At 34.0% G+C, this 26,171-nt stretch overlaps 3 protein-coding genes and 1 pseudogene across 4 annotated transcripts; 1 reads left to right on the top strand and 3 right to left on the bottom strand.

The window, feature by feature from the left end:
- Window positions 1-587: 587 nt before the first annotated feature.
- LOC100802547 (ABC transporter B family member 11) lies at window positions 588-6,510 on the bottom strand. Its single transcript, XM_003520724.5, has 12 exons — window positions 6,000-6,510; window positions 5,715-5,769; window positions 5,423-5,598; window positions 5,098-5,319; window positions 4,744-4,982; window positions 4,091-4,616; window positions 3,717-3,990; window positions 2,522-3,381; window positions 2,158-2,424; window positions 1,801-2,064; window positions 1,386-1,679; window positions 588-1,230 (listed from the first exon to the last, which is right to left on the bottom strand). Exons 1-12 carry the CDS (start codon window positions 6,315-6,317, stop codon window positions 874-876), a joined length of 3,852 nt encoding a protein of 1,283 aa, XP_003520772.2. The 5' UTR covers window positions 6,318-6,510; the 3' UTR covers window positions 588-873.
- Window positions 6,511-11,105: 4,595 nt separating this feature from the next.
- LOC100802022 (acyl transferase 4) lies at window positions 11,106-15,524 on the bottom strand. The gene is given in 8 exon segments (XM_014774264.3): window positions 11,106-11,336; window positions 11,338-11,452; window positions 13,461-13,476; window positions 13,725-13,755; window positions 13,834-13,880; window positions 13,883-14,059; window positions 14,587-14,706; window positions 15,156-15,524. Coding segments are annotated over 8 exon segments (969 nt in total). The 3' UTR covers window positions 11,106-11,242.
- A 2,889-nt stretch (window positions 15,525-18,413) lies between these two features.
- On the top strand, window positions 18,414-22,802 carry LOC100801488 (two-pore potassium channel 5). 2 transcript variants are annotated; one of them, XM_014773970.3, is made up of 2 exons: window positions 18,414-19,565; window positions 22,610-22,802. In XM_014773970.3, the coding sequence occupies exons 1-2, from the start codon at window positions 18,583-18,585 to the stop codon at window positions 22,734-22,736; spliced, it is 1,110 nt and encodes a 369-aa protein (XP_014629456.1). In that variant the 5' UTR covers window positions 18,414-18,582; the 3' UTR covers window positions 22,737-22,802. The 2 variants fall into 2 exon arrangements, with proteins under 2 accessions (XP_014629456.1, XP_003520770.1); XM_003520722.5 differs by lacking the exon at window positions 22,610-22,802 and adding an exon at window positions 20,448-20,834 and having other exon boundaries at window positions 18,423-19,565.
- Window positions 22,803-23,163: 361 nt separating this feature from the next.
- LOC102664792 (pentatricopeptide repeat-containing protein At4g16835, mitochondrial-like) lies at window positions 23,164-25,280 on the bottom strand (annotated as a pseudogene).
- Between the last annotated feature and the right edge of the window lie 891 nt (window positions 25,281-26,171).

Below are 26,171 nucleotides of genomic sequence, written 5' to 3'. Positions count from 1 at the left end.
TTCAAGAGATCAGACTTCTCCGTCCGGATTGACATATCTAAAATCTCCCATCCTAGGATTGGGAATGCCCCATAAGGTTGCCGATGGTAAACCCCATTATAGGCTAACTCACTCACGGGTCAAATAGTTTTGAGTTAAGCTAAATTAAGATACGAACATAACTGCCCGAATTTATTTAACTGTCATGTAGGCTATAAACTAACCAAGTAACCAAAGTAGGTTATAAATTATAAACATGTGAAATAAGCTTGTTTGCCACACAAGCTTATATAATAAATTTCACCTGTCAAGCATACTCGTGATACGTACTTAAAAATGATTCATACAGTCCAAACTTGATTTTGGAAGAAGCTTCAGAATCTAAAACGAAGAAAGCTTTTAAAAACCAGTTACTTGTCATTAGGCTAATCTTGTTATTTTCAGTTTCTATTCTCTCTCTCTTTAATTTTTTTCCTGGTGAAACAGTTTCTATTCCAGGACTGTGTCTAGAATTTTTCAGACCTTAGACAAATTTTGTATTTGAAAAATAGTTAATTAAAATTTAATAATCAAGCAATTTAAACACATTTGGTAGGCCAGTTACCACATTGATAATACACTTCTTTTTCATACATTACCTCCCACAAGATGTTATGTTTATGTACAATTTTGTCGTTTTCACTCCTTGGTCATCTATTGATTCTTGCTCATTTACACAACTAAGAAAGAAAGAGGAATGATTTTCTTCTATGAAAATGGGAGCAAGGATGAAGTATTTCCCTTTTATTGAACTTCACAAGAGTAGAGTGGAAAACTTTTCCTGGAAAAAAAAGAAAAGAAATACACTGAGATACTATAATGCTGTTGTATTTTTTTTTTTCTTTTTGAGAATTATCATGCTGTTGTAGCACTTGTATGAAGTTGGACCAATGAAGCATAAAATCCATCCTTGATGTTAATGAGTGTCTCATGCCTCCCTTTCTCGACTATTACTCCATTTTTTACCACTGCAATCACATCTGCATTTTTTATTGTAGATAAACGATGAGCCACAACCACAGTGGTCCTGCTCACCATCACTTTGTCTAAGGCATCTTGAACAACTCTCTCTGACTCAGCATCTAGTGCACTTGTGGCCTCATCCAGTAGCAATATCTTTGGACTTTTAATTATTGCACGTGCAATGGCCACCCTTTGTTTCTGCCCACCAGATAGTTGGATTCCCCTTTCTCCCACTACTGTATCATAACCCTATAATAGGAAAAAGACAAAACTTGTTAAATGTTATTCACATGTGTCTATGTGAACAGTTCACTGAAGAAGACAGTACTTGAAATGAAACTATCGCAAATACATAATGCGGCTGAAAAAATGCATAGCAGTGGTTGACTGGTATTAGTTTTTACCTGTTGTAAACCACTAATAAACCCATGTGCATTGGCTAGTTTTGCTGCAGTTATGATTTCTGCTTCAGTTTCATTACCTTTCTTTCCATATGCAATATTGGCACGAATGGTGGCATTGAACAAGACTGGCTCTTGGCTTACAAGTCCCATCTGCTGCCTCAACCACTTGAGTTTTAAATTCTGAATTTCTATCCCATCAAGTGTAATTTGACCAGAATCAGGATCATAAAATCTCTGTAACAAGGCAATCACTGTGGATTTCCCACTCCCACTTTCACCAACAAGGGCCACCGTCTGGAACATCAAAATATGATTGGAAGTTGGAACCATTAACTGCAGTATGCATCTTCAAATGCTTGGTGAGGCAAAATTGAGTTTAAAATGACAACAAATAAATAAAACCTTTTAGCTTTACCTTGCCTGAATGGATAGTCAAGCTTAAGTCTCGAAAAATTTGTATATCTGGTCTAGATGGATACTTAAAACTTACATGTCGAATCTGTATTTCTCCTTTTACACTATCCACCGTGTCACCAAACTCATCACTTGGATCTATCTTCGATTTCCCATCAATTATACTGAATATGGAAGCAGTGGCTATCTTGGCTTTGTTAGAATCAGGAGCAAGGGAGCTTGATTGGGAAATTCCAATAGATGCCATAGTTAAAGCAAAGAAAACCTGCAAAACATTTTAGAAGAAAATGTAATGCTTCCTCACTTTAAACACAAGTTGAGAACTAATGTTGGACTAGTATGAAAGAGTTATTAGTACCCTAAAAACATCTGTGAATGATGCCTTGCCAGCTTCCACAAATCTGGCTCCAGCATAGAAATTGGTTGCATAGACACTGAAGAGCAAGAAAAATGAAACTCCAAATCCTGTTCCACTTATCAAGCCTTGTCGTATCCCCGCTTGCATGGGACCTTCGCATTTCTTCCTGTATAGTTCCATAACTTTCTCCTCAGCACAGAAAGAAGCTACTGTTCTTATGCTTCCAACTGCATCATTAGCAACTTGGCTTGCTTCCTCATACATCATCTGCATCAATTTATATCACAATACTCAGAATCTGTTGCAAAATCTAAATAATGCAGTTACCTAAGTAGCATTGTATAGCTATGAAGAAAAAGCTCACCTTTGCATCTGCATTGGATCCCTTCATGAATTTCATTTGAATGTAACCATTTATTCCAATGAGGGGAACCAAGACAAGAAGAATAAATGCCAATTGCCAGCTCGCAACGAAAGCAATAATCAAACCTGCCAATGCTGTTGCTATGTTTTGAACCAATAGACCTAAAGCATCACCAACAAGGGCACGCACGGATGCAGCATCTGCTGAGAGCCTTGCACCAATTGCACCACTCGAGTGTTCAGGCTCATCGAACCAACCAACCTCCATGTTGATCACCTTCTCAAAACAAATGAGCCTGATACGTCGGATTAACTTACTGCCAGCCATAGCGAAAAAGTAACTTCGGGCTGGAATTGCCAGTAAAGATCCAAATCCAAGGGTCACAAACATGAGTGCCCAAAACTTGGAATCCTTTTTCATCTCAGGAAATGGTTTAAAAAATGTTTTGATAACACTGGAGAGCAGCACGCCAAATATTGGAAATATGGTACCATTTGCTATGGCAGCTACACATCCAATCAGAAGCACTGGAATCTCTGGCTTGTTGAGGGAAGCAAGGCGCCGGAGTGGAACTTCTGGTGATTTTTCTTGAGGCTGTGAGTATTCAAGTTCAGGATCAGGGATGTTAACTCCTATAGGTAAACCAAATGAAACTGAAAAAGAGTGGCGGCTACTGTTCCCCATAGATGATCCTGATCTTCGAAGTGACCGCCTTTGACTCAACTTTGTAAAGGATTCTGAGGAAAGTTCCCTCTTGTTTTGATTGTCTCTTGTTTCTTCTGATTCCTTGTTTCCCTCTTGCAGATGTATAAGTTGAGAGTAAGCACCCTCAGGATCCTTGGTTAATTCTACGTGTGTTCCTGATTAATAAACACAAGTTATAGTGAGATATATAGAAACAAAAAGTGTGATAACTTTGAATTCCAGTCTCTATCTGCAGCCTGGTTATGTTCTAGGATCCGTCTTGATAACAAAGGATGCCTTATTTTTCTTATATAATTATAGTTAAGCTTCCCTCAAGTAGTTACTAAATTGTTTCATGGTGATAATAAAATATATTAAAAAATAGAGTTTCAGAAAGACAGAAAGTTGGGGTCAATGATTTTAGCATGAGAAAGTGTAAAATACACATATTATGATCAACGGTTGACATCTCAATGAAAGAACCCAAGACTTGGCTATACGTGTTTCGTACCTTTCTCAACCATTTTCCCTCTATGAATTACCGCGATCATATCGGCATTTCTCACTGTGCTCAGACGATGTGCAACAATAACAGTAGTTCTGTTGACCATGATCCTGTCTAGAGCTTCTTGTACTATTCTTTCTGACTCTGCATCAAGTGCACTTGTTGCTTCATCTAGAAGTAGAATTCTTGGATCTTTCAGGATTGCTCTTGCAATGGCAATGCGCTGCTTCTGTCCACCTGATAGTTGAGTTCCATGCTCACCAACCATTGTGTCCAATCCCTGAATGCAGAAGGTTAAAAGGTTGAGGTTACTTATCAAGTTGCAAGATCACAGATAAAAAATAACTTTGAAATAGTAGAAAATGACTAGACACCAGAACCTGTGGCAGTTTGTCAATGAATTTAGCAGCATTTGCAAGTTCTGCTGCAGCTCTTATCTCTTCAACCATCGCTCCCTCTTTTCCATAAGCAATATTATCCTTAATGCTAGATGCAAACAACACTGGCTCCTGGCTGACAAGGCCAATTTTTCCTCTGATCCATCTTAGCTGAAACTCTTTTACATTAGTTCCATCAATAAGAACTTCACCTGCCTGTGGATCATAGAATCTTTCAATTAAACTGATAACTGTTGACTTCCCACTTCCACTTTGTCCTACTAAAGCTGCAGTAGTGCCACTAGGTATATGAAGAGAGAATCCATTGAATATCAACTCCTCAGGTCTGGCTGGATAACTGAAATAAACATCCCTTAAATGAATTTCACCGTGAATATCCTCTAATATTTTTCCGTTTGGGTCATAAGCATCTATCTCTGGCTTTCTCTCAATTGTCTGAAACATTTTATAAGCTGCTGCTTGACCTGCAGCAAAAGCACTAATGGAAGGAGATGCCTGGCCAAGAGACCTAATACAGATATAGCCGTATGAGTTGAAGTATTATTCATTTATTATATCTCTTTCTGTGTGTGGTTGTGTTTTGTTTTTAATCTATTTCATTAGCTGATATAATATATAAACTTGAATCTACTTACATGGAAGCATTTAACACAGCAACAAACACATTGACCACTGCACCCGCACTATATCCTTTTTCCATTATCATCTTTGCACCAAACCATACAGACAAAGCATATCCACAGAACATAACTAACATAACTACGCCAAGACCCATTCCACCAACGAAACCTTCATGAACTCCTGATTGATAAGCATCTGCAAGAAATTTCTTGTAACTAGACACTGCTTGCTTTTCTCCCGTAAAGGATGCAACCTGGAAAAATACACAATGAAAGAAAATATCATAGCACTGCCAGGGAGAAGCATCATGACATACATACTGACAAGTTACAGAATTTCATAGAAAAACTTGAGACTTAACTACGTACAGTTCTTATTGAACCTATTGTCTCTTCAACTACATGTGAAGCTTTTGCATATGCGCTTTGACCTCGAGTTGCCATCATTCCTATGATAAAGGCCATAGTAGCCCCTGCAGCAGCAACAAGTGGAACAACGGATAACATGACAACAGTTAGAAGCCATCCTTTGATAAATGCTATCACAAAGCCCCCAAAGAATGTTGCTACTAGCTGCAGAAATCTCCCAACCTATTTAAGCAAGAAAGAGTTGAGTAAATGGACACTGTAACAACAAAATTTGTAATAAAATATTTAGTGCAATTGTGGCCACATATAGTAGTAGTACTAGTACCTTCTCACCCATGGCATCTTGTATGAGAAGAGTGTCACCTGACATCCTCCCTATCACTTCTCCGGTGTTAGTTTCCTTATCAAAGAAAGCAATATCCTGTCTTAGTATAGTTTTCAAATACAAGCCCCTTATTCTTGCAGCCTGTCTTTCTCCTGTGACCGTCCAGCAAGTCACTTCTGAAAAGTGAAAATTGTTTTTCCAGATCAATGTCTATTTCGTGTGTCAAAAAAATTCTTGCAAGATATTTATGTAACGAAAAGCTGAAATTATCTTAATTGCAGAATATACTTACGGAGGAAAGCAGCTAAACCGGTGCCTATTCCTAAGTATACAAATTTCAGACAGACCTGCAATTTTGACAAGTAACCACCAAGTCATGACATCTGAACAATAAAGTTATTTCATATGTATGTCTTTAAATTGCAATAATTGATGTTATTTCGGGACTCTTTTACTTCTCATAAATTTCATGAAACAAAGCCAAGTTTATTTACCTTTACTAAGCTCATTTAAAATAGTAAGAAGTGTTGTACAATGTACATCACACTACTTAATTCTCTGATTATTATTATTATACCTTGGAAACTTGTTTGACAACGTCGGAGCCAAATTGGTTATTGCCAAAGCTATCAATCAGTTCCCCGAACAGCAATGTCATGAGAGGCATCCCAAGACCATTTCCAATGGCCCCAATGGTGCCAACAACCACCAAAATGATGTCAGTGGAGTCAGCAAATAAGAACAGCTTATGATAAGGAACTGTTTCAACCTTTTCTTTTTGTTGTCTCTTTTCTCTCTTTTCCACCTTTGTGCTGCTCTCTTGTTCTGTCCTCTCATCATGTTTAAGCTCTTCATCTTGCAGGCCATTCTCATGCCTCATCATATCAGACATCATCAGTGTCTTCTATACTCTTCACCTATGGAACAAAGTTGTGATACACTTACACGAGATTAACAACAATTCAGAAAGTTTAGCCACCCCAAAAGGGTCCTATATTAGACCTCCAAGGGCAACAATAAACTCAGAAATTAGTAATAAAAAGATGCAGAAACACAGTGAGGTTTGAGACTTCGAGCTAAAGCTCAGTGAAAAGATTTTCCTTGATCAAATTCTCTTGCGGTATAAGTCCTTTTAAAGTTTGACAAATCAAGCTCCGGGACCCATCACCAAGTTGATATTTAATAATAGAATTAGCGAACTTTTATTTAATGTGAAACTATAAACACTTAGAAACGTAGAGCAACTAAAAGCAAATAGAAAAATTGCAACGAGTGTTTTCCGAAAGTGCCCTGAAGCTATAGATGATTCGTTCACGACCATCACTGTGAAAAATTGCAATGGGCTTATCCCATAGAATATTAAAACACGTCAATTTTTTTAAAGAAAAAAACGTGGTGTGTTCATAATATCATATTAAACTCTAGTCAACTACATTACTCGTTGAAGGTACGTACTGATTTTTCGTAGAAACAGGAACATGCGCTAGATTGAATAATCCAGGCAAAGAAAAGAATATCATTTTCTGACCAACCACCACATGCAATAAAGAAAACAAAGGAATACAAAAGAAAAAGAAACGACTTATCAGTTATCACCGGATAAAACTCAGGTTAAGCATTGTTTAATGATAGTTAGTTGAGCCATTCTCTTCATTTCATATCAAACCTCAGTAATAAATATCATTCTTAAAATAATAACAAGGAGAATAATTTAAATAGAATACACTCACTGTATATTTTTTTTATACCATTATCTAATATTAATAAACTGTTATATATGTATAATAATTGGTTATTGAAATAATTACCAAAAAATTATATGTAAGATTATTTTTAATTAATTGATGATATAGAATATCAGTATATATGAAAATTAAACTGTAATTAATCTTAATTCCGAAGGAAGAAAATGATACCCTGAAAGGTTAGAGACTTGAAAAAAGATAATCTGTTAGTGACAGAATTTAAATACCAGCAACATTGCATGTCATGACATCAACACGATTGTTAACATGAGCAACAACAAACCTGTGTGTACTAGAAGCCAGAAAAAAGTGGTTGAGAGATATTTATTCATTCAGTCAACCTAGGAGAATGCAAAATGGAAACAATAGACAAATATAAAAAAGATAATTGTCTTTTCTCATTGAAAAAGATTGAAAATGGTACCCCTAATATGAAATGCTGAAAGTAAATAACTATGCTATTGTTCCTGCAGTTCTGTATTATACCGTGGGTATATACTGATTAGAAGCTAGCCCATATAAAATACATGCACACAAGAAATTATATTGATACAAAAATATGCACAAAGTATATGAATATGATATCACTGTGCTCATAGTCATGGCTTGTTGTGCAAGCATCTACTTTCCATGGACGCTGCTAATTTTCAGGATAGTTTGTTTGTCTTTTTATATACTTTTGTTCGATTTTAGAAAAATATTGAGAAAGTTATTAAATTAATTTGTATTATTCTTTTCTATTCAGTTGCGTACATACTCAAATGTCATGAAATTTTCTTTTCAAATTAGAGAAAATCAGTTCAGTTTCAAAATGACCTAACTCTCTATAACCTTTTTACATTTTTCTTCTTCAAAATATTGTTTTGTTAGAAGTGAAGTCTAAGACGGTGAGGGAATAGTTAACATTAAAAAGTTAATAATAACAAATAATTAACGTCGTCACTTGAGTTGGCGGTCTTGATAAAAATAAAGTTTTCATTCGTGGATATATATCTCTTCCTGATGAAATTAATTGCTATGCTATTCTAGTATCAATTCATTTGTGCTGCCGAAGAAAAAAAGAATAAAACATTTAATCCAATCCGTGAATTTTATGATCTTTAACTTCAAGTTTGACCAATCATAATTTCTCCTTCATCAAGAAATAAAAGATATCGTGACATTTAAAATTGTTGTCTTTTACCAAATACTACTACTAATAATAAATGTTTCATGTTTTTTTCTATATCAATATAATATTTCTTCTTTTTTTATGATAAACAAATTTTATATGAAGAGTATTTGTTAAGAAAATTTACATACAAATGGGTTCTGAAAAAACATTAATAATTATTAAATATATGAAAATTAGTTATTATATAATAGTGTAAAAAAATTATACTACCAGTATTGGTTAGATGTAAAGTTAAAAAGAAGAAGAAAGTATATATGGCGAAATTCAAGGTAAATGCAATACTTATTTTGAATAAACCTCAAATTTTGTTCTTGAATTATTGTTCTCTCTCGTAAGTGTTGTCTAAAATAAAAATTATTTAAGTAATTTATAAAATATTAAATATTAATTCAGCACTTTACCCCAAAATTGATGTATTTGGTAAAATTTAAGGACTAATTTAAAGGTTTTCTTTTTTATATTTAAGAAGTGGAAATATGTGGGAGAAAATGTGGAAATGCACAAGATAACTTCTAAAAACATAAAACTAAAGTAGGAATTTTTTTTTTTGTTTCTATAAAGAGATTTATATTTATGCATTAATGATATAAAATAATTTTATATCATCATTCAATCACAAATCATCATTTGAATTAATTTAAGATAATTATTTTAAAAATCAACGAATTTATCATATACCATAAGTTATGATTGAATGGCGGTATAAAATTTATTACATTTTTAATGCATAGTCTTTAATCTCTTCTAAAAATGAATTAAAGATTTAAAAATCATTTCAATATATATATTTTTCAAACAAATTTTGTTTCCAAATTTAAGTTTGAAAACCAAAGATTAAAAGCTTACGATCATTCCAAGTGGATCCTATAAAAGATTGAACAATATAAAAGAGAAAAATTACGGATAACAATCTTCTTTTTGTTTAATTGAAGAGAAATTTAAAAGAGAGAAAAGATCAATTGACTTTTAGAAATAACAATTTAAAACATTATGTTCTTTCATTTTTTTTTTCAATTTAAATTTCATTCTCAACAATGGTATTCAATAATTTGAAACCACGTGAATCAGTTTACCCTCCAAAAAGCACGTAAATCATGTGTACATACTCATAAATTCATTCTTTCAATGTGTGAAGATTGGAGAGACCATTACTTTTCATTGGAAGTAATTTTGTTGGAAGAGGACATACTAACAAAAAGACGTGGATCGTAAAATTCACATTCGTTTGCGCCTCCCCAGCTGGGTTCTACTCCAATTATTGCCAAGGTTAGATGAAAAAATGATAGAGAGATAACGAAAATAGCACAGTGCCTATTGTTTCACTTTCATGATTGACTCAAAATACAATAACTATTATGTAGATTATAAGATTATCTATTTTTTTTAAGATATTCAATTATTTTCAATCACATTTAAATCATGGACTTCATATTCAATCACATTCAAGTTACCAACTTGGATAATTATATAAAGTTGACTAAATAACAATGACCATAAACACATTAAACTGGAAATAAACATTAAACATTACCCACGTAAAACATGTAAAATAACATTTTTATTTTTAATCTCCTTCAATTCGATGTTACAGAAAAGCGACATCTCATTCACTTGATTATTTCGCTTTTTTCTTTTTCTGAAAGACACTTGATTATTTCGTTATTGCTCTTTCTTTTGAGCCAAAAAAGGAGCTTTTTGATGAACTATGCATATCACAAAAGGTTTGTCCCCGAATATTGGAATATTATGTTCCACTGTGCAATTACTTTATGATAAATTTATTAAAAAAATTACTACTATTTAATAAATATAAATTACGTGAACTTTTTGTCCCACTTTTTAAATATATATTTTATTGTGTAAATATGAGTCTTATTATATCATTATATTCATCATTTATTCAATAAAACAAAAAAATATAATTAAAGTTAATTGATAATTTATTCCTTACATAATTTATTGTTTTATTCCTTGTACAAAAAAAAATCTTATATTTTGATTTCTACAAGAGAATGAAATGTTTATAAATCAGTTTTTATCATTTGTCAAAATTATAATAGTATAAATATATAATTTACTGACTAAAAATAATAGTATTAAATTTTATTCAGTTGGTGAGGTTAAATTAAAAAATTTAATGTCAAGGGATCAGTTCAATTTGATTGAACAGGAGTGTTCGAATTATTATAAAGTTCTTAAGACTGTTTTTGATTCCTATATATTAAAAAAAAAAATCCCTACACTTAATATATTTTAATTTTTGTTTTAGGCTATTCATACACGGAAAAAAAAAATGTACTTCGTTCGGGTTTCAATATAAGGAAAAATCTACCTTTCGGCCCCCAACATGAAATTCAATTGAGTAAAGCTTAGCTAACGCTAGTATATCCTAAATGCATTTGAAAAATAATATAAAGATATAATCTAATTAGTTTTCTACTAAAGTGACTTGGTGATTCCTATATGATATGAAATCTAATTAGTTTTCTACTAAAGTGACTTGGTGATTCCTATATGATATGATTGATTCCTATAATTTGTTGAACATCAAATGAGACAATAAACATTCAAAACAAAATTTAATATATTATAGATTTAATATAATAATTTTTTATTATTAAAAAGCCAAAATAAAAATTAATCATTTACCAAAAAAAAATCTGAAATAATTTAAGCCTATAATCTTTAATATCACAGTGTATTTTACTAACACTTCCCATTCCCATAAGCTAAATGTGAAAGCAAATGCAATGCATAGATAGAATTTCCAAATTCCAGCAAACTTGGCAGAATTTAGAATTTATTTCAAATGATAAGATGACAGATTAAAAGCAACAGGAAACAGCAATTTGAGGTTGTTCATAAAAGAGGGCAAAGTAGAATCTTTCATTCTTCCGCTTATTACATGATCAGTTCCTGGTTGTGATGAAGGAAAGGAAGGCGATGTGCCTCCTCCACGCGCCACGTCATCAAACGAAGCCCTTTATTCGGAAGGCCACTGGTATGATGCTGGATCATATCCTGTTTTTCAAATGCTTGCTTCTTGTATGAGCTTCACCACGCCAACAATTGTTGCATTTCTAAGTGACTCACACGAAGCTGTGATTGTCACTGGTGTAACATCCAAATTTTTCGTAAATAAATTTAAAAAGTTTTTTAGTAAAAAATAAATAAATAAATATAGAGTAAATAATAGGCTGAGTACCCTAGGTATAAATAGTTATGTTAAGTCAGCTGTCTTTTTTTGGCCTCATTTTCGTTTTTCCTATTCTCCTCTCAAAACGCTTTCTTTTTTCGCAGCCCACCAAACCAGTTTTAGAAAAATGACGATCTCGAACCTGTTCACCGTTGGATCGTCGTGAAATTTGAGTATCATTTTCGCAACACAACTCCGAGCATTCTCACCGTTGGGAATTTTGATATCATGTCTGAACTGAGAGAAACACCCTTCGCATTGTAACCTTTTTCTTTCCCGCAGAAACCCAGAGCTGTCTTGGTAAAACTACGATCCCGGTTTCGTTAACCGTTGGATTATTGTGAAATTTGGATATGTTGTTCGAAATTCAATTCCGCACGCTTCTACCGTTGGGATTTGCGAGATAGTATTCGTGGAGGGAGAAAAAGGAATCGTATGAAGACAATACAAGTGGAGGTTTCAATCTCTTCTCCGTCTCTCTGACGTTTGGGAATTCTATCGGAGCAGTCAGATGAATAATTGAAAGAATTTCTGGGAACCGCTAGAGATGTTGCTATCGCTGGCTGAAGGCACGTGAGCCCGCTTAGAGGTAAGGGATGGGTTATTCACAATTGGGGATTAGTGAAAACATGTGTAGGGATCCTTAGAGGATTAAATTGGGGTTTTATTTTGGGATGTTTGTTAAATTACAATTTTTCCTTTATGATTATAACTAAAATATTGATGTCCTAATGAAGATTTCTTGATAAATTGTGCTCTTGATATTTGTATGTTTCGACCTATGATTTTGATATAATTGTGTAATATTATTTGAGGGGTTTTAGTCCTCATGTTGTGATGGTCTTTTATATAAATTGTGATATTGAGGATATGAAATGATGATTCAAATTGTGAGTATGTGATGAATTGTAGAATAACATGTTGCTTTGAGATTATAATATTGTTATTGAGATTGAGTATAAGTGTAAAGTTGAACATGTGCTAATTTGGGAGATACGTGTAAACATGTGATGGTGGATTGTCACACTATGAGAAGTGAAATTGTGAATGAGTTTTAGTTGTGGATAAGTGTGTAGTTAACACTTGATGTGAAATTACTTGTGTTGTAAGCTATGAATTGTACAATAACCCGACCAGTGTTATCTTGAGAAAAGCGTTGATGCGCAGTGTTAAAGAGAAAATGTAGGTTTCCTATTTAGGAACCAGTGTTAAATCGTAGCGCAATTGTGTTGAACGTGTTTAAGACACGAGTGTAAGGTCGTGAGTATTGTATAATTCATGAGCAGTGTCTGCATGCAAAAAAAAAAATTTATTTTAGGGGTTGGACCTGAATCAGGAGGGAGAAGCCCTGACAGACTCTTCGGAGTGTAGGCCTTGGGGGTCACCGGGTTTGAGTGCTCCTTTAAGCCTATGCTGATCTCATATGGTTGGAGCATTCTCGCAAAACATCGTGACCCTGACTGGTCTCCCTATGATCTTACTTAGTGAGAGTGACCTCACAAATCCATTGTGTGGTGTGTCTTGTTATGTACTCTTAAGCGCCCCAGGGTGGTTTTTCACTGACATGGTACCACATTGCATATAGGCTTGAGTCTTAGCATAACTGTCACATACGCTTGCTAATTGTTTATTATGAAATTGATGTGTTATTATGTCTTGATTGGAGTGTGTGATTCCTGTGTATAATGATTGATGATTGAAAGGTGTGATTGATGAATGACAAAGTGATAAAATAATGTGAGATATGCTAAGTAAATTGTATTTGGCTACTATATGTTGTGTTGTTTCTCTCTAGTAGTTAGCAATGTGATAACTCACTCCCGGTTTGCTGTTTGTGTTTGGATCCTGTGATGATCTTGAACTTTGTGTTCGGGGAAGCAGATGAATAGGTGGATGACTATGAAGAACCTCATGCTAGAGGACACGGGAACACCACGCTCTGATAGGATGTGACATTAGGATATAGGTTCTATATTAATTGTATGAGACTTATATGATTTTCTTTGAGTCGAGATGACTTTATTATTTATTTGGACAAGTTTGAATATGATGTAGAAGGAAGTGAATGTGAGCCTTTTATCCATTTGAAAAGCTTGTATTTAAAAATGTTTTAAAAATACTTTTAATTAATATTTGAATTTTTATTCCTTTATTAATATATATGTGAGGGGTAGAGGGTGTCACAACTGGGAAGAAACAATTCGGCAGAGGAGGGTTCAAGAGATCACGACTTGCAAAGAAAACTAACTTCAATTCAGTATTGGGCTCGAATTGATCAATGGCCTTTGTTCGGCTTGTCCAACATGTTGCGGCTAGAATCTCAAAGGCTGAGCAAATGAATCCAATGTTGCTTATTCAAATTCTTGCTTCACACGGTTGATTTGATCCATGGGCATGTCTATTTTAGCACGCTCTAGTTTATAGTTTGGCATTTGAGGTGACAATAATGCAGTTTCTTGGGGTGTGATTGTTTGAGGAGATGGAAACAAGTCTCTGTGTCACACTGGCTCAATGCTAGGTTTCTTAAGGTAGAGTTTCAAATAAAAAGATAAGATATATTTAATATATAATAAAAATTGAATTTTTATCATTAAGGTTAAATAAAAAGTAAAAGATTATATTTTATTAAATAAAATTTATTTGAATGAATATTATTTTTGTTTCAACTTTCAAGAAAAGTTATTTATTATTGTTGATGATAATTTTTATTGTAAATAAAGAAGATAATTAGTGAAAAAGACACATATAAAGAGAGAGTATGAGAAAAGAAAAATTGTAAAACAAAGGTATTTTATTCGAAAAAAATATCTTTATAAAAATGTTATCATTTTTTGTAATTATTGAGTAAGGTATTCTTGTTATAATTTTATAATTATTTTGATGATGATGAAATACTTTTTTAGATGATTTTTTAGACATAGACAAGATGTATCAAGTCACTGGGTTAGTTGTTATTTTTTTTATGTAATCTTTATTCTATTCTCATAGTCTTTTATGTCTTTTATGGATATAAATAATTTTGTTTCAAAGAGTGCTGATTACCCAAGACTCTCAGACCCCTTGATTGTTCCCCCATTGGATTTAGAAACTCTGCGGCACCAAGACCATCGCAGATGCAGTGGCAGAATATGAGGCCTATCACAGAACCCCCGCAACCAAATTCTGTCACCTGAGAGGAAAATCAATATTCCATATTTAATTGACTCACATGTACACTCGATGATAACAATACTAATTGCATTAACAATTCTCTTAACAACTTCTCTCATGCTCCTTCTTGGTCTCCCTTATTCCCTATTAGTTAGAGGAGGATTAGAAACTATATGATCTACTCTTTTCATTGTGTTTATTGGTTTTCTTTCAATGTAATTATTTTTTTCTCAATCAGGGTTTACATCAATGTTTCTTCATATTCAATTATTTTATATTTTATCATTTTTTCTAATGGGGCTACAATATATAGTACTAAATTACTAATGAAAAAAATGTATTAAAATAGTTAAGTATGATTATTTTTAAACATTTGATTGGTCGGTTATGCTTGTAAGCACTATGTTTATGGAATGGAAAATTTTTAAACTTCAGCTATTTATGTTCATGAAATTTGTAACATGATACCTGAATTTGCACGAGGGGGTGGATGCATTGGCTCTCGGGAATAGCATCAGGAAGAAGATGATCATATGGAATAGAGTGAACATCATCAAAGAAATTGACAGAGCGAAGGGTGCAATCAGAAGATGCCTCAACTGGTTTGGATTCTTTGAGTCTTCCGGCAAGAGGGTAATATGGAACCAGTGCTTTGGACAAGGCCTCTCTTATGACCCTTGTTGCTTCAGGGCCGTGTTTGAATACGTGCAAGGTTCTCGCATTGCATCTTAAAACGGGTAATCTATCGATGGCTGATAGGTCTAGTACTGTGGTCAAGGGAATCTCCTCTGCTGGCTTAACTAGGCCTCGTTTTGTTCTTATCACTGACATTGCCATAATGACACTGAATCACAAGAAAAAGGGCTTGGTATAAGAAATTATGAATCTGTATATCTCATGCATATATATGATGATGGATTGTGAATAGGATTTATTTATAAATGATTCTTTTCATATTTTATCTTTTGATCTCCTTGGCGCCTGGCTTTAAGTTTAAACTTTGTTTGGTGTAGAAAAAAATGTTCCGCTAACTGTCATAATTTATCGTTTTATATTTTGAAGAGTGGCAATATTTATGTATTGAAATCTTCGGGTTGCTTTTATTTTTTAATTATGTATCTCTCTCGAAAGGCACGCAGCGGAAGAAAAAAATAACGAGAGAGAAGGAAGAATTTGACACATTCACGCAGACACTTGGAGGAAGGACTTGAACCTCAATTGCTTAATTTCATTCACTTAAATTCACACAGCAAACTGTTACGGTCGTGGCCTTTTATAAACAATACAAAACAATGAAAATATAGCAAAGTAATACAATTAAATATTATAACTTAATATGTAAGAATAAAATTACGTTGCTTTCATCCGGCGGTGCAGCCATGCAACTCTCCCGAGGTAGTGAAATGATTTTTGCTAGTTACCATTTAATCAATAGTTGTAAGTTGTAACTTTTTTTTTTTAAACAAATGTAATTAATTTGTAACTTTAAAAGGTGTAATGTTTGAATATTCAGTGTCCGCAATGACCCGTTGCAAACTCCTTCCCTTGTTTAGGCGGTGAAAAATGCTTAAGGATGAAAACAAAAATAATAGCTTGATTTAATTAATTTAACCGAAAAATAATAATATAACAAAACTTTTGGTATGGCAAGACACACGTTTCATTTATAAAGAGAATCTGGGTTTAATTCTTTACGAAAAAAATATCATTAATAATGGATGAAAGAAATTTAAATATGTCAAATAAATCTCAAACTAAATATTAATTTTATAATTAATTAAAAGAATTAAAACACTCAGAGATACTTCAAGATCTCAGCATAGAGTTAAATATTCTAAATATTACCAGCAACGTAAAAGTTTGATCAGATATCCAAAAAATTCCTTTAAAAATCGATTCATAAGAGATTATCTATCAAATTATACAAACACTTATCATGTTCGTTAACTATCACAATCATTTTAATGTTAAACCTTAGTATGGTGATTGTAAAAAAAATCAGGAGATTGAAAAATCCTAACTGATCATTATTTTGGATATATGAGAAATTTTAATCTTATAAGTGCGTTGAAAAAGAAAAAAAATGAAAAGAAGTAAAAATGTAATAAGTTGATAGATGGAGTTTTTTAATTTTTTTTATTTACTCTTTTTTCTATCTTTCCCTTGAGTTTGGTTTTTGGTGGATCTTACGAGGAAAATATTCATTTGATATATACCACTCATTTTTATACTTCTTTATACTCTCGATCTGGTGTGGAAAAACTTGTTGAATTAACACATTTTTAGTTATAAAAAATATTAATTACAAATGTATTTGTTGTTACCTTTTTATTTTTGCGGTGAATTAACACATTTTTAGTTACTTTTTTCTTATGCCGGAGCAGCTGGACAAATTTTTTAAAGGAAAACATTCGACGAAAAAACTTGGCCCAGAAACCAAAATCAAAGAAGGCCGAATGACAAAAATATAAAGACAATCCCAGTTGAAACTGGTTCTTTTCGTCTTTTTTCCGGGGCTTTATGATATTGCTGATTGGGCCATATTATGGCTTCATTTAAAAAAAGAAGAAGAGTATTTTGTAGTTCTTCAATCTTTGTACCCCTCATAAATAAATAAAAAAAACGATAAATAAAAAATGCAGGGGTAAAATAAAACATGTCCCTTCTAAATCCATATAAGCCATGGTCATGCACTCACAGGCAGCAGAGTTTGATTCTTAATTACATATCTAAAATATCACCGCTCCAACTTCCACCCCTTAGATCAAATAAAAAAAACAATAAAAGGAGCATTATCCCTAAATTAAGGATAATTTTTTTAACTAAAACTTACGTTGAAAATGCATTAAAAATTACTGTAAGAATATATTAATGATACTCTTAAATGAAAATTTCTCATTTTTTTCCTTTTTAATCAAGTATTTTTAGGATACTGAATAGCACTAGTCTTATATTAAAACATGTGTTTCTTTTTGGTTGGAAGGTGCAAGTATACTTTGGTTGGAAAGTGCAAGTATTAATTTGTAGGTATTTATACGAGTCAATATGATCCATTTAGTCTGATCTACAATAATAATATACATAGAATAGATCGAACTAGATTAACTTGTCAAATTAAGGGTGTTGTTATACCATGCAAATTGCTGTACATCCAACATAATTATAACAAAGATGCATGAATTATTCAAATATTTAAATTCTAAGAGCTACAAGGATAACTAACATTTTTCAAACAAGATTATGTGAATTAAATCTCTTCAATTAACAAAACTAATAACCAATATTTATCAATAAAAAAATTATTTCTTAATTTCAATAAAAAGTTTTCATTTATTGATAAAAAAACTAACAATAAATAATTTGTGAGTTGACTTACAAACTCATAAAATCCGATTAACTTACAAGTTAAATCAATCAACCGAAGTATCTAATCTTATTTAAGTTCAATTAGATATTTTATTTTTAAAATAAGTTGAATTAGATTTTCACCATCAGATTCATTTATCAAATTAGTTTTTAGAGATAATCTACCCTAGTAAACTCAATTGTCACATAGACACACACTTAACCCCCTTAGATAAAATACAATAATCAACGTTTATTTGAAAAAAAAAAGCCTTAAAAATGAAAATAGTACTAAAGTTTGGAAATGGAATACAGTAATAAATTAATTTAGTTGTTAACTTTTATAGAATGAGTAAATGACTTGTTAGTATTAATCCCGAAAGGAATATAAAAAAGGACAGTCTGGTCTCATGCTTGAAATAAGCCAACCACCAGGCGACGTGGCATGGGCCCCCGTCCAAGTGATGACTGTGTTTGGTGGCTGAACGATACAATTATGAAAACTCATCCCTTCTTCTTTATGTTGTCTTAACTTCTTTTGTTTTCTGCTATGGAAGACGAGCCATTTCTTCTCACTACTACCACTTCCCAACCCATCACCGATTTTCTTCTTCCTTCTTCCAAGTCCTTCAACGACGTCACCACCACCACACGCGCGCGTGACGCCGCCGCCCAGGAGATTCAATCCGAACAACAACAACCTCCCAAGAAGAAAAAACTGAGTCGCTGCAAGACAGCACCTGCGATGGTGACCATGCGAGACCTCAAACCTAAGACACCCCAACTCCCCAAACCTCAAACCAGTTCCATTATACGACAAGGCATTTGGTTACTCGCCATGTACCTCTCCATAGGAGTCGCCATATACTCCTTCAACAGGGACCGTTTTTCCGGCATCGAAACACACCCCGTCGTCGACGCCCTTTACTTTTGCATAGTCACCATGTGCACCATAGGTTACGGAGACATAGCGCCGTTAACCCCATTCACCAAAATCTTTGCTTGCGCTTTTGTCTTGGTGGGGTTTGGGTTCATAGACATACTCCTCAGCGGGCTTGTTAACTTCGTTCTGGATTTGCAAGAGAACATGATCCTCACGGGGCTACAAATGGGTGCGAGTGATCAAAGGGAAGGTTTTTCTGCTAGGAATTACATCGTTGACGTGGCGAAGGGGAGGATGAGGATCAGGTTGAAGGTTGGTTTGGCGCTTGGGGTTGTGGTGCTGTGTATTGGGATTGGGGGTTTGGTTTTGTACTTTGTTGAAGGGTTGGATTGGGTTGATTCTATTTACTTGTCGGTTATGTCTGTCACAACGGTTGGGTATGGGGACCGAGCTTTTAAGACTCTTCCTGGTCGGTTATTTGCAGCTATTTGGTTGCTATTTTCTACTCTCATGGTGGCTCGGGCTTTTCTCTATTTGGCTGAGGCTAGAATCGATAGAAGGCATCGGAGAATGGCTAAGAAGGTTTTGCATAGGGAAATTACAGTTGAGGATTTGCTTGCTGCTGATATCAACAACACTGGTTTCATCAGGTATCAATAGCATCATCACTTTAGCTCCAATGTTTTATTGCTTTTGTTATGTTTTAAATTGCGGTTGTGGTTGAGATTGCAGTTTCATCACCATCTTTAACATTGTAAGAAATTACATATAAATGCGGCCAACAATTGGAGTTACTATGCACTTACAAAAAAGTCTAAAAACTTTGATATTGCAACTGAAATTGCCATTATGGATCAATTTTTAAAACCTTGTTACCAATTTTAAAAAAAAGAAGCAGCAGTCAGCAACCAAAATTGCGGCCACAATATCAAGATTTTTTTACTCACTGTCGCCGCTTCACAACCACAATTGTGTGTCTGCATCTGGGGCCTGATTGTTGAGTATTAGGCGAAGTAACCAATTGGGGCCTGATTGCAATTCTGGGTATCTAATCAGTAGGAAAATAGCTCCTAATACCTTGGATTCCATAATTAGGATATTCTAATAAAATACCATGCCCCTCAATTACAATAGCTTACATCATGTGTTGGTTATGGAGTGCATATGTTATGATTCCTGAAATCTGGAGGTGCATTAAAATATTGTTAATTAAAAAATAGTGGTAATGTGCGGACACAATTATAAGTTGTTTGATTCAGCATTATAGATTGGAGGGGATTTATTTATTTTTTCTATACTTGTTTACTTTGGTGGACTGTCATCTCTTGTGGAAAATGTCACTTTCTACATAAAGATAATATTAACCGTGTCTGGATGTTTCATGCACCATGCGGAGTGTACAGGTAGGGGCAGAGAGTGCGAGTCATCAATGAATTATTTGATTATTTTAAAGGATAATTTTGTTAGATACTGTTCTTACTAGCAATTTCCATCTGCCATTACTCTTCATCCCTACTTGCTTTTGTTTTCAGCAAGTCAGAGTATGTAATCTTCAAGCTGAAAGAGATGGGTAAAATACAGGAAAAAGATGTTTTGCAAATTTGTGATCAATTCAGGAAGCTAGACCCCTCTAACTGTGGGAAGATAACACTACCTAATCTATTGGGGGGGAGTTTATGACAGAGTAGGATACATAATTGTTTCAGTACAGAAGCTTGCAAGTGGCAAAGCATTTTTTTTTTTTTTGCAAAAGGAAGAACCAGGGAAGATAATCCTCCCCTGCAAAAATTGTTGATAAATACTATTTTTTTTTCTTAGGGGTGATAGTAATTGAATTATTTGGAGCAATATTTTGTACAGAAATTACATCGATTATAGAGGAGGATAGAGGCATTATTTCATTTTGTCTCGCCGTTCAACTGGTTACATACATGGGAAAAATTCGGTATTGTGCTGCAGTAATTAAAACATTTTAACCTACTATTTGTTTATGTATTGATTTATAGTTAAAAGAATTTGGCTCACAATAACTTGGAATTTTTAATTATATAAAACATAATATATTGAAATAGTCTCTTATAATGTGGTTGGTTGGTTGATTCCAGTATAAGTTTTTTTTTTTTTGAGAGGAACCGTATAAGTTATTAAGTTTAATCTTTACAATTGAAGTTTATATAAATTTAAAATAAATGATAAACACTTTAAAATTAATCAGTTTGAATTATATGAAATTTAAAAGGAGAAATTCACGTGGATCATAGTGGAAAACGTGAAATTCTAGAATTATTTGTTTCTAAGTTGACGTGTAAATTAAACATCATGAACTCTACAAGTTAGTATGCCCGGGGACACAAGAAAAAGATCGTCATGAGAAAACAGCTGAGACGAAGCTTGCTTTGGTGCTGGCCACCCATTTTATCACCACGTGAATAGTCATGTTACGTGTATTTATGTGCAGTCTCTTTCGACTTAACCTTGAGGAACTTTTAACCTCTATAATGAGCTCAAATATATCTCTTTTTTATTTTTTAATTGATTTTGGCATAATGATAATTACTATCAGATTTCTTTTTGTGTTAAAATTTAAATTCTTATTTGCGTTTCGTCATCATTGGCTCCCGTTAATCGGAACTCATGTTTCTATTCAAACATAATTGGTCAATTAGTTATACCGAAAGATGAGTAGTAAATAGAATCAAGCTATTGGTTTTTCATCCACTAGAGTTGACTTGCACAAAAAATTTAGGTTCAATTTTTATTGTCTCGTAGTTATACACTAAAAGAAAAGAGGAAATTTTCAAAAAAAATTATGCGTTTCACATTTTTATGTACTATTTTAATTTAAATATTTTTTAATAATTTTTTTTTAATTTTATTTTTCATAATCAAACTCAACTTAAAAAATATATATATAAATATAATAAAATTTATGATATTATAAAAATAGTAATAAAAAAAATAAAATTGGTGAGATGATTAAAATGTATCACTGCACCCTGCTCCTGAGGTACTAGCTTGCATAGCCCAAGGTTGAAGAGTGAAGGCCCACTCTAATCAGTTGTACACATTGGGAATTTGTAAATTCACCAAACGACAAACTGGTTTTGGCTTTTTGTTGTGTCAGTGAATAAAAGTGAACGTGCATGCACGTGAAAAACAACAACTAAATAGGTCAAATGATTTATTTTCTTATTTGACATTTGTGCAATTGTGTGTTTTGCAGTGCTCGTTCAATTTTTTGGTGCTAATGCCTCTGCAGTACTTTGCAAAGACAAAATGTTTGGTATAATTTATATATTTTAGGTTTGCTGGACCCAAAATCAGTTCAATGTTTTATCTAAAACATACTGGCCTGGGGATGATAAAATTTGATCTAAATCCAGTTTTTACGTAAAACTTCATCTATATTTATTAGGATATTTCAGGAAATTAGAAAGCAGTTGAATTTTTTTTAGGAACACAATAAGAATTGAAGTCTGTATTTATTATGTAATTAGTTGTAACTATGCAAACAAGCTTAAATTAAGTAGTTGTAATGATGCTTTAATCTTACGTGTGTGTGTGTATATATATATATATATCTTTGTCTCCTGGAAAATTAACAGACACACAAGGTTTTCCAATCTTAAATAACTGTTTTTAATGACCTATTTAATTTGACCGTCGTTCTATCATTTTCATGGCTGAAAAACAGGAAAGACAATACTAGTACTAGTTATTCTGAGTGGTGGAGATGTGGTCGTCCTCGTGGAACAAGACGAGGAACTGAACATGGCAATATATTAAGCAATCAAAGCAAATGCAGCATGCACAAGCCTTGACATCGGAAGCAGTAGCAGCGATTAGCGAATGTCGTGGTTTCAAATGTTGACTAAGTGGGCTCAATGGTGAGTAGTTGACAAACGCTGCCAAGTCTCTTGAATAATACCAAGAAAAGTATTCTTTCATACAATATTTGAAGTGCTTAAATTACAATTTGATTTTAGTGTCACAACTGATTAATGAATCTAACCAAAAATTGTCATATAAAGGATGGATACTGCAGCAACTATGAAAACTAATGGTGAGACATCCATCATATAGATCGTAGAATTGGTCCAAATTTTATTTTAGTCTTTTATATATCATTTAACTTCTAGGGTGATGATGAAGCTGATTAAATGGGAGAAATAAAAAGAGCAATATTATATTCATGTTTAATGACTTTTATATATTTCTAAAAGAATAATAAATAAATAAAAGAGTGAATAAATAAATTTATAATTTAATTATTCCACCGTACTTCATCATGTCCCTCAATTCATTTATACCGCTCCATATTCCTTTCTCAACTTGGATCTTTGAAAGAATTGAGTAAGAAACAGGACGATTGCTCTCCAGTTTGGGGATCCTCTCTGCAGCATACTCTCCAATTTCTAAATTTGAATGCAGGTCACAAGCTGCAAGCAACGCACCCCACAACACCACGCAGGCTCAAATGGCATATTCCTGATTGATTTTAAAGCTTCATCAAATCGCCCTGCTCTTCCATAGAGGTCCACCATGCAAGTATAGTGCTCCATCTCTGCTTGGATTCCATACTTGGTCAACATAGAAGTAAAGTGCTTTTCACCTTCTTCAACAAGACCAGCATGCACACACGCTGACAACACATTTACAAAAGTAACTTCATCTGGTATAACACCTGCTTTTTTCATCCTATCAAACTCCTCCAGCACTCGGGTAGCTAGCCCGTGCCTTGCACAGCCACCAAATATTGAATTCCATGACACCAAATTCTTATTCGGAATGGACTCAAAAACACAAAATGCTGCATCCATATCCCCACATTTTGCATACATATCCACAAGCGAGGTTAATGAGATGACATCCTCTGGTATGCCAGACTTGATAAAATACAGGTGCACCTGCATTCCCATCAAAAGAGAGGAATAACCAGCACATGCATCTAACACACTTGAAAATGTGAAATGATTGGGACGAGTTCCCGAATTAAACATCAGAAGAAAAAGCTTCAGCGCATCCGTAAATCTCTTATTTTGCACATACCCACTAATCATTGCCGTCCAAGACACCACATTCCTCTCACTCATTTTGTTAAAAACAGACCTTGCTTTGTTTATCCTCTTGTTCCTGATATAACCATTCACCAAAGTAGTCCAGGAAATTATGTTTCTCTCAGGCATCATATCAAAGGTTGTTTGAGCATCATCCATACTTCCCACTTCCATATAACCAGAAACCAAAGCATTCCAAGACGTGACATCTTTCGCCAATATATCATCAAACGCTCGCTTAAAAGCCTCCTCGTCTCTTAAGCTGGCATAAGCTCTGATCAACGAAGACCCAACAAACACACTCAAGTTAAGTGCCAAATGCAGCGCTCGAGTGTGAAGCTGGGGGGGACCAAAACATCCAACTCAGTGCTTATAACCGCTCTGAGTACCGTGGAGACGGTATAGTCATCGGGGGCCACACCAGCTCTTCCATCTGCAAGAAACAATGATACAACCCATCAGAGTTTGTGATTCTGTGAAAACCAGAGAGCATGATATTCCAGGAAACCGTGTCTTTGAAGGACATTTGATCGAACAGGTGCTGGGCATATTCAATTTGATGGTGTTTAACGTAACCGGTCATCATCATGTTCCAGGATACGAGGTTGCGGGACGAGGGGTTTTCGTCAAACAGTTTGCGAGCATTGTTTATGTTGTTGTCTTGTATGCAAGCGTTGATCATGAAATTAAGCTTTGCTGATGTAACCGTACACATGTTGCGGGGGCGGGAACATGGCGTCCGCAACAACAATCTATTCACGCAACGCATCTCTTGTTTTATTGACAATGAAAATGAATGAATTCCCGTTGCTTTATATGTGTTTGGATAGAGAATTTCAGAATGCCAAAAGAGTTTGTTTTATGGTATCTAGAGCTTGGACTCTGATCTGGGCTTTTTTCTTTTTCAGTTTTTGGCTCTAAGAATTGAAGGCAGACTGAACTGGTTTTCATGGATTCGCAAGCTGGAGGAAACAAATCAAATATGCAGTTTGGTGTTGAGAAACTTGTAGGATCGAACTACAACTGCTGGTGGTTGTGCATGGAAGCTTTTCTCCCGGGGCAAGATTTATGGGATCTCATGGTGGGAAATGATACTGAAATGCCACCAGATACACCGAATAGGACGGAGGCTCAACGAAAGTGGAAGGTAAAATGCGGGAAAGCGTTGTTTGCTCTGAGAACGACTGTTAGCAAGGAATTAATTGATCACATAGAGATCTTGACACACCAAAGGTATGGGAGACGCTTGAAAAACTCTTCTCCAAGAGAAAAACAAGCTATTATTTCTCTTTCAAGCACGAAAGTAGAATACGTGGCAACCACTCTTGCAGCACAGGAAATCATTTGGATAAAGAGCTTAGTTTTACACAAAGTGGATTACACAATGGAGCTCTTTTGTGATAATGAAAAAATGCTATTAAATTATCATCAAATCCAGTATTTCACAGATGCACCAAACATATAGAAGTGCATCACCACTTTGTTAGAGAAAAGGTGTTGAATAAGGAGATTGATTTGAAGAAGATTCATACAAAGAAGCATCTGGCTGATATTTTTACAAAGGCATTGGTGAAACCATTGTTTGAGAAGTTCTAAGAACAACTTGAAATTATGAAAAAGGAGCATGCATTAAAGGGGGTGTGACAAATAATGCATGCCACAATAGCGAAGGTTAAGCATTTGATATGTCTATGGTTCAATCTTTAATTTTGTTAGTATCCCTTGATTTATGCAATTCAAATTGTTGTTGCAAACATACTAGGAGAATCATTTGTCATTTAAATTTAGCCAAAGTCTAGGAGTTTGCTTCCTTATTTTTAGCACTACCAGTCATGTATAAAACCATGTTTCTTCTGTATTTCTTAGTTCAATTCACCATAAAATCACATATTGGGTTCTAGTAGCCTATTTTCCATATTTCAAATATTCATTCATTTGTTTTAAGGTTCGCTGGTAATCTTCTCTCTTTGTCAGTGATTTGGTTCAACTCTTTCTACTAGTGATTTGGATTCCATGGAGGAGAGTGTGCAAATGATTGTCGACTGGTTTGGGCTGCAACAGAGATGATTGTTAGTGGGTTGGGATTTCGATGAGTAAGGTTCACCGGAGTAAAACAACAACGAATGAGGGATTGGAAGGGATAGAAAATAAAATACACAGATAGGAAAAAAGTATCAATGAGTTCCAGACACACTCTTC

This window comes from Glycine max, chromosome 3 (assembly GCF_000004515.6).
Source record: "Glycine max cultivar Williams 82 chromosome 3, Glycine_max_v4.0, whole genome shotgun sequence".
NCBI lineage: Eukaryota > Viridiplantae > Streptophyta > Magnoliopsida > Fabales > Fabaceae > Glycine > Glycine max.
This window is presented reverse-complemented; position numbering and strand designations above follow the sequence as displayed.